The sequence below is a fragment of the Gracilinanus agilis genome, chromosome 3 (genome assembly GCF_016433145.1).
Source record: "Gracilinanus agilis isolate LMUSP501 chromosome 3, AgileGrace, whole genome shotgun sequence".
Taxonomy (NCBI): Eukaryota; Metazoa; Chordata; class Mammalia; order Didelphimorphia; family Didelphidae; genus Gracilinanus; species Gracilinanus agilis.
In genome coordinates, this window is record NC_058132.1 from 325,329,214 (window position 1) to 325,344,881 (window position 15,668).

Consider the following 15,668-nt stretch of genomic DNA (forward strand, 5'->3'; position numbering starts at 1 on the left):
AGCACAGTAAAATAAGGGATGGGAATAATTCCTCCCATGAATCATCAGTAAGAATGTTATTTTTAGTACTTTCTGTTTAAGGAGCCAGGGATTAGCTTTCAATTATTTGGAAGATTCATCTACCATGGTTAAGATATTTAACCTGTCTGGGCCTTAGTTTCCAGTTCCTTTCTAGGTTTGACATCCTATGATTCTGTAGGACTTCTCATTCTCAAAAGTGTTCATATTATTATATTTATAATCCTCTTCACACTATTATACTTAGATCACTTGGATCTCTCCCTTATGGTCTCTGGATAATTCAAACGTCACCTTCTCCTTCCCAGTAGTTATTATTTTTGTTTTGATTGGCCTCCAGGGTGGGCAGTTTTTCCTCTGATATATATCTAAACCCACCCCTCTAAGATCTAATTCCCCTTACCTTGACTCTACTGGAACTGCAAGCCCATCTACATATCACATCCTGAAATATCCCCATTTTACTGGATATTTCTTTGATTAATTCTCAGTAGCGTGAATTTCTATGGTGAAGAATCCCATTTTGATCAGTTGGGCTCCCAGACACTCCCTACTGAAGGGCAGAACCTTGATGATTATTTGTAGGGGGGCAGCTCTAAGCCACTGAGTTCAAAGGAAAATTTATTACCAAAACTATCAGAAGGGATTTATAGATATCAGCCTGCCAGTAGAAATGGAAATATTCTTATAAGATCAACATGCAACTCTTAAACATTTAATTAATGTTAAACTGAGTAATCAATGGCATAGTTAATTTGGTAGAAGGTAATTGTTATGAGCATTATTATTAGGTATGCAAATTGTTATCTAACAGGCTGGATAGAGCCATCTTGCTAAATGAGACCCCAGAGCTAAACCATTTTTATCCACTGTGTGTTTTATTTCCCTTTAAGGATATCACAGGAGTGTTGTTTCTAGGTAGAGCTGGTAGTTATGAGGCTTAGAAATATGCTCCTTTGTCTTACAATATGTTGAGCCTGACTCTTCCCTGGCCAAGGGGAAGGACATGCTCTGTTGTTCCTCAGCTGCCTCCCCTATTCTCAGAAGAGCTGAAATCGGCAACTTCCAGTGTGTGCTGTTATTTCCCCAAATTGTTCTTCTGGTGATTGAATGTGGAAGTCTCTGAGGGTTAGTGAATCATCATGTTGCCCATTCTAGGACAATGTCAAAGGAGTGTGGGAAGATGCACAATTTCCTGACCAAATGTACCTTGAAATAGGAGTTTGTGCCTATACGGGAAGCCAAATTCTCTCCTCATTTCTTATGTAAACACTCAGAAGGCTTTCCTCTATCTCTGTCATGAGAGACAATCCCGTTATAAAGATTGCTTATTGTTATAGTGGAAGGAGTGCTGGATTTGGAAGGGGTTCTGAGTCAAAATACCACCTGTGCTACTTATTTCCTGTGTGAGCTTGGAAAAGTCACTTAACCTCTCTGGGTCTCAGTTTTTTTCATCTTTAAAAATGGGGGTTTTGTACAGGCTCATTTCTGTTGTCCCAGTTCTAAATCTGTGATCCTCTGGAGCAGTTACACGAGCTAGCCTCTGAGTGAGGTTCAGAAGGAGCCTACTTGGAGGCCCTGCTCTATTGACCACAGTTCTTTTCCAAAATAGATGTGGGTATAGAAGGCTTAGGACTTCTAAAGGCATCTGGAGGCAGGGACCCTTAGTGAATAAAGGGAAAAGTGCCCTCTTCCTCTTGAGCTGGGGCTCATTTATGAAATTATATTTCACTATTGGAATGCAGGATTGGCCTTTGGCAAAATCATGGTCACTAAATCTGCCTTCTATACCCTCCTATATTCCATTTCTGAACTTCTCAAGGTTCCTGGTGCCTCTACTCCTCTTTTTTAGGTTCTTGTCTCTGGGTCCCATTTTCAAGTAGTCTCTCAGTTACCTGCCATGGCTAGAAAAGTATCTCATGGACCAATAAACTAATTCTGTTTTGCATGTGTATAAATATAGTTTTGCTTTTTATCTAATTCACACAACTCAAAAAAACCATTTATTAAGTACTTGCTTTGGGCAAACCATTTTGCTAGGTTTCAGGGACACAGAGATGAAGAATGGCAGTTCCTTCTCTCTAGAAGTTAATGATGTAATTGGGGGTATATAGGATATATACAGAATTAATCATGGCACAAGGTACAATATAACAGGGACAAAGAAGAGATCAATACAAACTTGATTTAGGAAAATCTGAAGGAGGAAGAGATCACTTTTTAGCTGGGGAGGAGGAGGAGTCAGGGAAAGCTTTATTTGGAAGGTGACACCTGTTATAAAAAATTATACTCCTCTACTAGATGTAGGTGTAGATGGAGTATAGAGAGAGGATGAGATGACACCTCCCTCCTTTATAACAGTTGCCCAGGCAGGATCCTTTAGGTCAATGGATGATATCCCTTCAGGACCCACCTGGGGTTAATTGATATTATGTAATGGGCTCTTTAGCTTGGTAACTTGCATCTCTCCCTTCCCAAAGAAGCTTTGAATAACCATTTCAGGAAGGTACTTTCAACTTTGATTGTATTTAACAAAGAAGGATAATGGTATTGGATAGAGGTATTGGGAGACCCTAATTAAATGGATAATGATGAATCTCTAAACTGTAGGCAAGTAAAGGAATTAGGATGGTTAGCTTCTCTCTGGCACAGCCTGGCCACAGCCACACCAGAGTAGGCAGACTGCTGTATAATCTTTTAGCTTCTTCTTCACTAAATGATATGCCTAACCAGTTTGAGATAGCCACCCCTTTCCACCCTCTTCTTCTCCTGGCCACTTCCCGGATCCCTCCCAGGCCCTGGGAAACCTAGATAACTAAGATGATTGATTTCCTGATTTCTAGGAGCAGTAGAATCAGAGATGATGGTCTGGGTATAGGTATGTTGATGGTACAGGAACAAAACATGAGGAGTTTGCAAGGCTGAGTCTGCAAGTCTCAATCCCACAAAAGACCAGGATCTACTGATCTCAGGTCTCAGGGAAAGAAAGGAACCCCTGCCAGGACTGCCAGGGTGGTTTTATACCCCCTGGGCCAACTGCCCTCTCCTGTGTCCGAATGCCCCTCTGGGAACATTCCAACATCCAATGACTCCACCTGTCAATCAACCATGTGGACTTCTGGCTCCCAGAGATTCAATATAACACACCTGAACCATGCCTTGAATTCAATAGATAGAGAGGAGAAGGCAGCACATAGGATTGTGTGAGTAAACAAATGTAGGAGAATGGAGGTGGATGGGGAAGTGGATTTGGGAATATGTAAGGAATCTAGTCAGTCTAGAATATAGTAGGCAAGGAGACCAGTTAGAAGATCATTGTAATAGACTGGGTAAGAGGTCCTTGAGGTTAGGGCCATAGGACTATTGATATCAAGCTGGAAAGAACCTTAAAAGTTACCTAGTTCAATCCCTTATTTTACAGATGAGGAAAGTTAAGACCCAAAGGTGAAAAGGGATTTGTCCAAGGTCATACAAATAGTGTCACAGAGTTTATGAATTCTTCTTAGCCTTCAGATCTTTCCTAGCCCTAAAACAGAGACTAAGCACCCAGTAGATGTTCAGTCGATAAATGTTCATTAAATGATTGATATACATCAATAAACATGTATTATACACCTACTGTGTTCCAGGCACAGTGCTAGGGACTGAGCAAACAACAACAAAAAAAAGGTAAAAGACAATCCCTGCCCTCCAGAAGCTTACAATCTAACAGGGGAGGGGACAACAAGCAAACAACTATGTGCCTATCCTGCTAAGGTGTTAGATGGCAAGGGTGAGCTTTCTCGAGTATATTTATTTACATTGGGATACGGGATTGTGAGAAAATGAAATATCCTTAAGTCTTCCAAGACATGGAGCTTTAATGGTGGAATTTCAGGTCAAACAAGCTGCTGTAGACAAAGGCCAGAGGTAATTTTGAGTAAGGGAATCTTCCCAGAACTTCTTAAAACAGGATATATAGTGGCTATTTGGTCTCTTGGGTTTAGAAAAGAAACCATGCTGGTATTACAGCAGGCAAATTTAACAAAATAAAGACTTGATCATTCCAAGTAGTAAAACAAAAGCTTTCCTTCAAAATAAAAATAATAAATTATTAAGTAAATTTACATAGGCTTCTTCAGATACTTAGCAAGAAAACGAGAGTGATTGCCTTTCATGCAGTAGTAAAATGTGAATAACATTGGAGGGACAGAAAAGCAAACAGTTGCTTGATGCTTATTAGATGGTAAGGTTGTTTTTTTAAACTCTTACCTTCTATCTTAGAATGAATACTACATATTGGTGCCAATGCAGAAGAATGGTAAGGGCTAGGCAATGGGGGTTAAGTGACTTGCCCAGGGTCACCAGCTAGGAAGTGTCTGAGGCCATATTTGAACCTATCTCTCATTTCTAAGCCTGGCATTCTTTTCACTGAGTCCCCTAGCTGTCTTGGTGTTGTGTTTTGTTTTTAAAACTTAGTGCTTGCCCCCTCTTTCCAGTCCCCAAGTTTTTGCAGTAGGATGAACTTAATGGACTTGATGCAGTTTAACTTACTGGACTTTGGATGACACTTTGAGTCTCCTGACGCCAGCGGTAGGGAATTGCCTGGAGTTGATGTAGGATACTTTCTGGAGAGCCTGATTTATATTCCCGATGTCTTCTCCTTCCATGACAAGAACTGACTGAGACGGGTTGAAGTGATACTAGAGGAAATACATATAATTAGTATAAAAGATAACAGACACACAGTACCTGTTTGAAAGTATTCAAAGAGACATATCTTTGGGAAAAGGTCTCCAATATAACTCTTGAACCTAAATGTCTATAAAATGTTACATACATAAATGTAGTTATCTATTAATTATCTGCACGTGTGTTATCTCCTCTCTGAATTATTGCCTGCAGAGCTAAAACTCATACTGTAATCTCTCTGCCACCTGGTAAATGAGGGCTACTTCTCTCGACATTCTTGGAGAGAAAATTTAAATATCTGCTATCACCAAACAATTGTGAAGAAAAAACTGGAAAAAATCAGACTGTATTTGAAAACCAAATATTCATTGTTTTTGTAATCACTTCTCTGTGCTATCTGCTTTCTGTTAGCACAGAGAATCCAGTGTTGACTTCAGCTTGCTGTTGGTTATTGAATTTGTCACAATACTAAGTCATAAATATTACCAATACTAATATTGTAACAAATGTGAAACGTTAAGACTTTGGGGAATCTAAAGAAGGCACTGGGATGGGGATAGTGATTGGACTTGTGATTTTGTTGGCTTAGGGAACCACCAGATGAGGAAAATTCCCTCTATTGATGTAGTTTGGCACCTTCTCTTCAATTTATCATCTTAGAACACTGAGAAGTTGATGACTTTCCTAAGGTCACGCAGAGAGCAGATACCAGATATAGGACATGAGTGCAAATCTTGAGAACCAGCACTTTCCTTTATGCCTCACTGCCATCTTCTATTCATATCATGCATTTGGTTACATTCTAATAATAACTCACATTTACATGGCCTTTTAAGTTTTATACAGTGTAAATATCCAATTTAACCGAGAAGTTAAATGAAGTGTCAGATTCAGACTTAAAACTTAGAACTTTTCATTCAAGTTTAATGCACTTAAAAAAATCTGGTTTTTATTCATACTCTTTGTTTTTATATCATCCACATTTCTGAATATATTTTGCTCTTCTGCCCATGAGTCTTTGGTTGAAACAATAAATTAAAAAAAGGAAAAAAGAAAAGGTAGGCAAAAATGATTATACATACAATACTTTGTAGCTATAATCCTTTATCTCTGCAAAGAAGATAGAGAGGTTGAATTTTCCCAGTCCTTCTCTTGGACCACACTTAGTCATTATAATTAACCCAGCATTAACTTTCCCAGTGCTCTCTCTCCTAAGTCCACATTTACTTATATAGTACTTTATAATTCACAAAGCACTTGACTCAGGACAACCTGGGGAGATAGGTAGTAAGAGTATTTTTTTATCATCCCCATTTTTCAGATGAAGAAAATGAGGCTCAGAGAAGTTAAACAGTTCCTTTGGTCACATAAGTTAGAAAAGAATGGAGCATAGACTTAAAACTCTTTCCTCTATATACGGTACTTCTTCTTTTTTTTTTTTTTTTAAAGCAACATTTAAATCCTTACCTTCTATCTTAGAATCAATACTGTTTATTGGTTCCAAGGAAGAAGAGCAGTAAGCAATAAGCAATGGATGTTAAGTGACTTGCCCAGGATCACAAAGCTACAGTTCAGATTTGAATCGAGGACCTGCTCATGCCATCTCCAGGCCTGGCTCTCAATCCACTGAGCCACCTAGCTGCCCCAGCACAGTACTTCTTAATACATATGTTTAGGCCAGTGTCATATATGGTGACATTCTTCATAACTACTTACTTCATAATTGATGAGAATGCATCATCTCATTCTTTGTGTAAAAGCATATAAGAGCTCTCTATTGTCCCTCAGATTAAATCCCAATTTATTAGCCCAACATATAAAATCCTTCGTCAACTTTTCCTATCCATTTCTATTTCACTTCACTCTTTAACCAAGCTCCCTTACTCTAATACTCTTTTATGTATTATATACATATGGCATCTATTGTTTCCTTTGGGTCTTTGCTCAAGCCTGCCTTCCATCCTGGATTGCACTTGTCTCTACTGTCCAGTCCTAATTTCCCATTGCCTTGGATGCCAAACTCCATTATGAAGTTTTCTGATCTAACTCTGGGTCAAAGTGATTATTTCCTTTCTTCTGAGTTCTTTTTCTTTCTTTCTTCTTTTAAGCCCTTCCTGTCTGTTTTGGGACCAATACATAGTATTGGTCCCAAGAGAGAAGAGTAGTAAAGACCAGGCAATGGGGGTTAAGTGACTTGCCCAGGGTCACCCAGTGAGGAAGTTGAGGCCAGATTTGAACTCATGATGTCCCAGCTCACTCTCAATCCACTGGGCTACCTAGATGCCTCCTTTCCTCTGAGTTCTTACAGCTCTTACAGCATCAAGTTGGTATCACAATATATTGCAGTTTCTTGTTTACTTCCTTGACTTTACATCTTACTGACTAATTGTAAAACTTGTTTCCCTAACTTTTCTCTTAGGCCGAGGTCTGAGACAGTGGTTTCTTTAGCTTTATATTTCTCAACAGTTCTCAGCAGAGCAAGCACCAAATAAGTACTGAATATATATTTGTTAAGTAGAAGACTGAAGAGAATATGAATTGGTGAAAATTTTAATATAAAAACTTTTAGAATGAAATTTATTTTTATTATTTTGAAGGTTTGAAGATTCCTCTGAGGGAATCTGCGATCTCATTGATGTAGAAATTTCCTCTCATTGTGCAGATCATAATTTATCCATACCTATTAATTTCGCATAATTCTTGTCCATGCCCTTTCTCTTAACTAATCCTTCATAAAAGCTATACCCAACATGCTGGGAGTCTTCCTCTATAGTTCTTCCCCCTCTAAACTTGCTATTTTGTTCTGTTTTTGTCCTTTGTACTTGAAAAGGACCAAAGTGACATCACAATGTCAGGGGCAATGTCTGTGTGTGTCAGTGTGTCTGACTGGCTGATCAAACCAATATAAACTTGGAAGACTCTACCACAGTTTAGTCACAAATGGCCCATATGAAAATTTGGGATGGAGATGTCTAAGTGTTTGCGTCTCACATTTTTTTTTGAGTGACTGCTGTTCTGCTTTGCTCATAGAGCAGAGCATCTTTTTGACATGAGCATGCCATGCCAGACATGACTGGACATGAAGAACAATACAACAAACAGAGTCTTCTATTGATTATCACTTGCTCTTTCTATAAGACCAATCTGTCTTACCACCTCCCCATTCTTCCATTTTTCTAATAGCATCTTTTTTATTGCTTCTTCTAAAACTTTCATAATGAGTGGCAGCCTATCATATGCCTTTCCATGGCTTTTGGAGTGACTGTCAACGTTAATTCTTTGAAGACTTGCAGCCTTATGGCACTGAATAACACATGGTGATATGAAAACCTTTGGGGTGTTGATGTATGAGGGAACCCATAACCTTTGCTGTAGCCAGGTCATTCAGTTGTGTCTGATTCTTTTTGACCCTATTTGGGTTTTCTTGGCAAAGACGGAGGAGTGAGTGGTTTGCAATTTCCTTTTCCAGCTCATTTTACAGATAAGAAAACTCAGGCAAACAGGGTTAAATGACTTGCCCAGGGTCACACAGCTAGTAAGGGTCTGAGGCCATATTTGGACTCAGGAAGATAAGTCTTCCTGTCTCCAGGTCTGGAAATTATTAGCAAGTTTTTGTTGATATCAAACCTATATTTGCTGCTTTGTTTATTCCCCTCTACATCTTAGCCTTCCCCTTGGATCCAAACAGAATAAGTGTATTCCATCTTTCCCATGAAGGATTTCATGTGGATGAGAGAGTAAACTTAATAGGACTATGGCTATGAAGTATTACATTTACTGTAATAGACATCTGATGTGCTGTTTTATTTTGCCTAGCTATTCTTTTTGAATTTTTTGAATTTCAAAAAACCTTTCAAGCTTTTAGATATTTAATTGATGTATTTTTCACTCCCCTTCTGCTTCTTTTCCCCCTTTCTTCCTTTATTATTAATTGAATCCTTATTACTTCTAGCTATTGTGTTAGGTGCTATGAGTAATACAAAGAAGACAAGGTCCTTTGCTCTCCAGGAGCCTATAATTCAGTTGAGACAATGTCATGTACACAACTAGAAAACAAGGCAGCACACTATATGAGTGCTCTGGGTAATAAGTTCTGTAGATTTTATTTTATTTTTTCTTTTATTAAAAAATCAACCCTTACTTTCTGTCAATACTGTGTATTGGTTCTAAGGTAGAAGAGTGGTAAGGGCCAGGTATTTGGGATTAAGTGACTTGTCCAAGGTGACACAGGTGGGAAGTGTCTGAGGCCAGATTTGAACCTAGGACCTCCCATCTCTAGGCCTGGCTCTCAATCCACTGAGCAAGCTGGCCAGCTGTCCCCAAGCTCTGTAGATTTTAAAGGAGGGAGAGTTCACTTCCTTGGAGTGACAATGAAAGAGTTAATGGAGGGTATGGAATTGGCTACAAACTGAAGAGAAGACAGGGCAATAATTGGACCATGAAGAAGGCTGGATTGAGATAGGTTGGGATAGCAGAGAAAGGCAGAAAAGTAGAAAAAAATACAAGACATATTGATGTCTTGGGATTATTGGATTAAGAGTAGGAATGAACCTTAGAGACCATCAGATGCACTACTCCTTCCCAACCCCTTCATCCCTATCCCTCTTCTCCTTTCCTCCCCCAAGCCTGAGGTTACAGAGTTGGTATTTAAACCTGGATCCTTTCAAATCTAGTGCTTTTTCAATGTGATTGTGAATGGGTGAGGGCTGAAACAAAGAGTTTGTATGAGGGAGAAATTAGAAATATATTATGGGAAAGATAGATTAGAGTTATATTTGTGGTGGATCTTAAATACATTTGGACTTTTTCCTGGAGACAATGGGGAACTGCTAAAGGTTTTGAGCAGAGGAGTAATCTGAAGTGAATATGTTTTAGAAAGACTGACCTGGAAGACATATAAAGAACAGATTATGGAGAGGTAGAAAGAAGATGAGAAGCAGGAAAATCAGTTAGGAGACTGTTGTAATTAATCAGATTTGAGATAATATGTATGTGGACTAGGGTGGCAGTCTTGAGAATGTGTCAAGAGCCATTGGGGTGTAGAAAGCCATTGGAGAAATAAGATCAAATTTAGGGCCTGTTATCTGGATTCCCTATGTGACCAATCCAGGCTGAGGCAGTCTTTGTGTTTGGTCCTGGTCACCTGAGCCCTGAAAAGCTCTGGTACCAGCAGGTAGGTTAATCCAAAAACAACTTGATCCCTCCAAGAGGCTATTAGGAGTCATTTAGAGAAACAGAGTCTGTAATAGATATTTTATCTGGATCCCATTACAAAATCATCGGCAAGTAAAACTGTGTGTATGATTTTTCTGCATTGCATGTCAGGACACAGACAGATTGGACCATCTAAGGTAAAAATCTGAGGCTCCTCTTTTGACTCAATTTTAGATCCCCACCTTTCTTAAAATTCTTATTGGAAAGCTTTGAATTAGCAGACCAGCATCTACTGAGTTAATGATTCCTCTCCTTGATAATTAAGAAGCCTGAATCCTAACAAACAATACTTAGATAAGATTGCATACTTAGATTATGCTGGAGCCTTTAGTCTGGACTTTATTTGACCAGGTGTAAGACTCAATTAGTGAGCATCTCCATAAAATATTTCCACTCCCAGAATTATCCCCTGCTAATTGATGGTTGGAATTTGGCCATTGTCTTTGTACCTTTACTCATTAGACTTCAATGGGTTGTGTATGATTTGTTACCCCTTCACAACTGTGACTCTTTCTTTGTGTTCTTTGTTTGAAATCAGTATATAATAAACTTCAAAGCCCACAGAGTTCAGAACAGCATGGGCTAACCACTAGTCTAGTTGTTCTCATTTTCTTTCTCCTTCCTTAACAATCCTATGCCACCAAAGCCACTCAGGACCCCAAAACCATATAGAGGCTGGCCCCCTATAAGAATGGAGAGAAAAAACCAAAGATTCAAAGACAAACATTGGGAGGTGAGAGAGAGTAAAAGATGCCTCTGAGGATCCTACCCTGAGTGCCCAAGATAATGGACATGCCATTGACAAAAATAGGTAGAACAGGAGTTGGAACATCTTTGGTAGAAGAAGGGAAAGGAATGATGATTTCAATTTTAGATAGTGTTGAATTTGAGGTCCTGTAGGCCAAACCAGTGGAATAACCAATAGACAGACAGCTGGTAATATAGCATTAAAATTTGAGAAAGAGTTGGGGGCTGGGTATAATGTCATCCAGATAGAGAAAACAGTTGATGTAATGGGATGTGCTCCCTGGCAATGTTATTTTGACCATTAATTCACTTAGTAAACCCCTCTGTTATAAGTAGCATCTGCAAAGGTCAACTTCAGCTCAGTCCTGGGAAGGAGAAAATCATCATAAATTTCCCAGATCTGGCACCTAAATAAATGAGCTTTGCTTATAGAAGGATCCCTAGAGGATAGCTATAAGTGACACAAAAAAGTGATCCTGTTAAGGCCTACCAAACAGCAAAACAAACCCATCCAGGAGACACAGGGAAGTGCCCTGGATGAAAGTGGAACTGAGGAACAAGAGGTTTCTAGAGAGGAATGGACTGCTGACATTTCACAGAAGCATGAATAGTAAACCTTGTTAGCTCAAACCTTTTATAGTAAGGAAAGAGAGAATTAGTGAGGGAAAACTGAGGATCCCTGGTTTACTTAATAGCTCAGCTGCCAAAGTATCTGGAGGGCAGCCGTGGGAAATGATGAAGGGTCCTACACTAATCACTTATATCTATGTTGAAGAAAAGAAAAAAAAAACACACATGCACAGTGGATAAAAATAGCAACAGCTTTAACTGTTCTCTCAAATCCCATGGCAGAAATATGAAAATCAAGCTACAGTGTGGGCAAGAAAAATTTAAGATTGCAACATCAGACATCAGGTGACATGGTAAAGCTGGTGGTGTCTTGGCAGACAGGAGGAAGCAGCTTGAATAAGGAGAGTCCTTAGGGAATGTGTGACAATTCTTCCCACCTTGCTATGTTTCTTGATTCCCAAGAATATGATTTTCTTTCTCACAGCCAAGAAGATAATGTGCAAATTGATGTTGGCTTTGGGAAGCTGTCAAAGAGTCCTCTAATTGCTGTGTGACTGAGACAGATGTTTCTGGATGTCGAGCAGGATGCATATATTACACCCTTGCCAGAGGTCAAGCATCCCTGGTGTCCCTTTCACTGATGACTTAGAGGATTAATACTCTGGACTCTGGAATCCATAGGAATCTTCTTGACTTCCTTCTGTCACTCTGCCAGATCCACTGATCAGCAACAGATGAAGAATGGCAAGTGGAGAGGGGCACTCTCATACTGTTGGCATTTAACAACTGAAAACCTCTCCTAAACCACATTCTCAAGACAATGGTACTTCTGGTGCTCTGCCTTGCACAAGGCTACTTTGAAAGTTACCTATGTGGATAAAACACTAAAGAGACACAATCCTACACAAGGGCTTCATTGTTGGGAGACAATAAAGTGACTGAAAAACAGCTGTCAAGAAAACTTGGGTTCAAGTCTTGTCTTTGAAACATACTGACTGTATAATCATGGGCAAGTCATTTAACACCTTAGTACATCAAACACTTTCTAATCAGAGAGGAATTGTTCACAAGTATTGATGAAAGGAGTCTCCATACTTAGAGTTCCTTTATGGAGTTGAAGTCACAGATCTGAATACCCCTTCCCAATGAGAAGGGACTTGTATTTCTGTGGTTCTACTATGGTCCTGAGCTTGGATTCAATACAGAATCTGTTAAGAAGGCAAGAAAATAGTTCCAAAGAATTCTTGCAGTGACTTAAAAAGGTCCAAGACTGGGTGGCAGTATGCTAGAAGTAGACAATGGAAGGTGTTCCAGGATTAGACTATAGACTTAAAAAAAATCCTTACCTTCTGTCTCAATAACAATTCTAAGACAGGTATGTTTGACAAACTTGTTTGAGGAAACTGAGGTTCAGAGATGTTAAAACAGCTAGTCAAAGCAAAGCTTAGCTTAGAATTTAGTTCTCTTGACTGTATCCTAAATGTTACTAGTCCACAAATATAGCTGAGCTACAGGGCAGCTTTTTGGCCCAATGGATAGAGTGCTGGGCCTGGAGTCAGGAAATCTCTTTTTTCTGAGTTCAAATTTGGCCTTAGAATCTTATTATTAGTTATAGGACCCTGGGCAAGTCACTTAATCCTATTTTGCCTAAACATATCACTCTAGTATCTTTTCCAAGAAAACCCCAAATGAATTCACATAGAGCTGGGAATGACTGAACAATAATGGCAATACTATCATTGTTTTTTTTTTAAACCCTTAACTTCTGTGTATTGGCTCATAGGTGTAAGAGTGGTAAGGGTTGGCAATGGGGGTCAAGTGACTTGTCCAGGGTCACACAGCTGGGAAGTCTGAGGCCGGATTTGAACCTAGGACCTCCAGTCTCCAGGCCTGACTCTCAATCCACTGAGCTACCCAGCTGCCCCCAATACTATCATTGTTATGAAGGCTCAAGAAAGGCTTCCTATAGAAGGCAAGCTATTAGCTAGGGTTTGAAAGGCAGCAGAGATAAGGAGGGAGAAAATTCCAGACTTGGCAAAGACCAGGAATTAACTCAGCTAATATAATTAAGAAAGCCATTGCTAGACTAGATCTGGCCCCACCTTTATATAGGGCTATATTACAACCTGGAAATCATCCTTAACTCTTTACACTCCCTTACTACACAAATCCAGTTGTTTGCTAAGCCTTGTCACTTCTATTGCCTCAATGTCTCTTGAATTTGTCCCCACTTCTCCACCGCACAGCCACTACACTGGGTCAGGCATTTCAATAGCTTCTTAATTGGTCTCTGCTTCAAGTATCCAATTCATCTCCCACAAAACTGCCAAAGCAATATCCCTAAAGTACAGGACTGCCTACATTACTGCCTTGCTCAAAAGGTTCCAGCAGCACCCTTTGACATTTGGGAACAAACATAAACCCCTTTGTTTGGCACTATATATAGACTCTCCTTTATATAGACTATTTTTCCAGATTTATTTTCCATTATGCCCCTTCACATACTCTGTTGGACAGTCAATCCATCCTTCTTGCTGTTCTGGTACATGACATTCCATCTCTGTCTTCAGATTAGAGGCAAGTATGATGGTGCAGTTAGAGCAATGGACCTGGAATCAGGAAACCTGAGTTCAAAATAGCCTCAGACACTATCTTCAAGACCCTTGGCAAGTCATTTAACCTTTGTTTGCCTCAGTTTATTTATCTGTAAAATGGTGATAATAATAGCACCTAATCTCCCAGCATTATTGTAGAGATCAAATGAAATGATTATAAGCTGGCCCAGGATCTGGTTCATAGCAAGGGCTATAGAAATGTTAGCTATTATTTTTATTCATATGCTGGGAATATTCTTCTCATAACCTCTGACTCTTAAGAGTTTCTAAATTTCCATCAAAGCTTAGCTCAAGTGATGTCTCCTATATGATGCCTTTCACTATTCTTCTCTCTCCCCAGATTTTAATTCAGGCCTTCCAGTGTCAGCCCCATCACTCTATCCACTGAGCCATCTTAGGTGCCCCTCCAGGCTCATTGCTGGTGCTTAATAAATCCATGGTGATTGTGTATGCTTAGCACTAACATAAACTACAACCTACACTGGCACAAATACCTATGAACATTTCGCCATTCTACAATAATGATATAAAAGAAGAAATTCGTAGACTAACATGCTAGGCCTGATTCTCTGCACCTCCCAGCTTGATTCAAACCCAAGCCTTACGATGGCACCATACCCCCTCTTTCAGTCTAATAGAAGAGGTCCTGATTGAAATAGTTGTTCCTGGCAGTGAGAAGGATCTCTCAAAGAAGTTTTTTTCCTCCTCTGTGAAAATTTCCTGCCTTCCAGCCCTGCATAATCCCTACCTTTGTCCAGACATGCTAACAGGAATACCAACCACTCCAGGAACCCCTTTCATCTTTGTGGAAAGGCTGAAGGAGCCATTCATGATTCAAGATGGCTTATTGGGAGTGAGATTATCTTCCACCTCCACAACCCCAAGCCCTAACCTCTTGCTTTTCACTTGTTTCCTATGTCAATAGCATCTTTGCCCTGATTTTGAAAATCCTGAGTAGTTCTCATCTTTCTTGATTTAGCTGATGTATTTGGTGTTGTTGGCCATTTTCTCCTTCTGGATATTCTCCTCTTTGAGCTTTTATGATCTTTTTCATCCTTGCTTCTCCTCCTACAGTTTTAATCATTCCTTCTAAAGGCACAATTCCTTTGCTGATTTATTACCCAGATCATGTCCCCATTGCTCCCAAGATTCTATTTTATACCCTCCTCTTTTTGTCCTCTCTCTTTTTGTGATCTTATCAGTTTTTTTGAGGGGATGAATTATCATCTTTATGCAGACAACTCATAGTTTCTTCTCCTAGTCCCAATAACTAGATCGATCCTTAAACTAACTCTGTTTAGAAAAAGCTCCATGGAAACAGCAACTGTGTCTTATCTAGCATTGTGCTTCACACAGAGCAGGTAAACTGTTAGATTTATAGACTGCTTATTAGAGACTATCTAGAAGTTCTAGACTTTAATGTTGCAGAGTAGGGAAACTGAGGTCTAGAGAAGAGTCAGAGAATCTCAGAGTTGGGTAGGGCCTTGAGGATCATCTAATTCACCTGATTTATTTTTACAGATGAGTAAACTTTGATTCAGAATGGGGAAATGACTTGGCCAACATTATAGATGTAGAAATAGGAGAGGATCTGAGCCTTCTTTCCTTGACTCCAAATCGACTACTCTTTCTACTGCACCATACTGTCTTTCCACTGCACCATACTGCCCTGGCATATGCAAGGTGATATTTATTTTCATTTGAACCTACTATATCAGTAGTGCCAGTTTGCTCTGTCTGGGATTTTTTATTTCCTAATTTGGATTCCCTTGTGGACAGTTTTCTTGCTTTTGTATGTAATCTGATTGCTTAATTAGACTTTTAGAGAACTGC

General features: G+C 39.5%; 1 protein-coding gene across 1 annotated transcript in view; it reads right to left on the reverse strand.

The window, feature by feature from the left end:
• The window catches only part of CLSTN2 (calsyntenin 2), a 612,830-nt gene that overhangs the window by 24,205 nt on the left and 572,957 nt on the right, over positions 1-15,668 (reverse strand). The window contains exon 11 of the mRNA XM_044669146.1: positions 4,552-4,700. Coding sequence (XP_044525081.1) covers positions 4,552-4,700 — 149 coding nt within the window. The remainder of the gene's footprint in view (positions 1-4,551; positions 4,701-15,668) is intronic.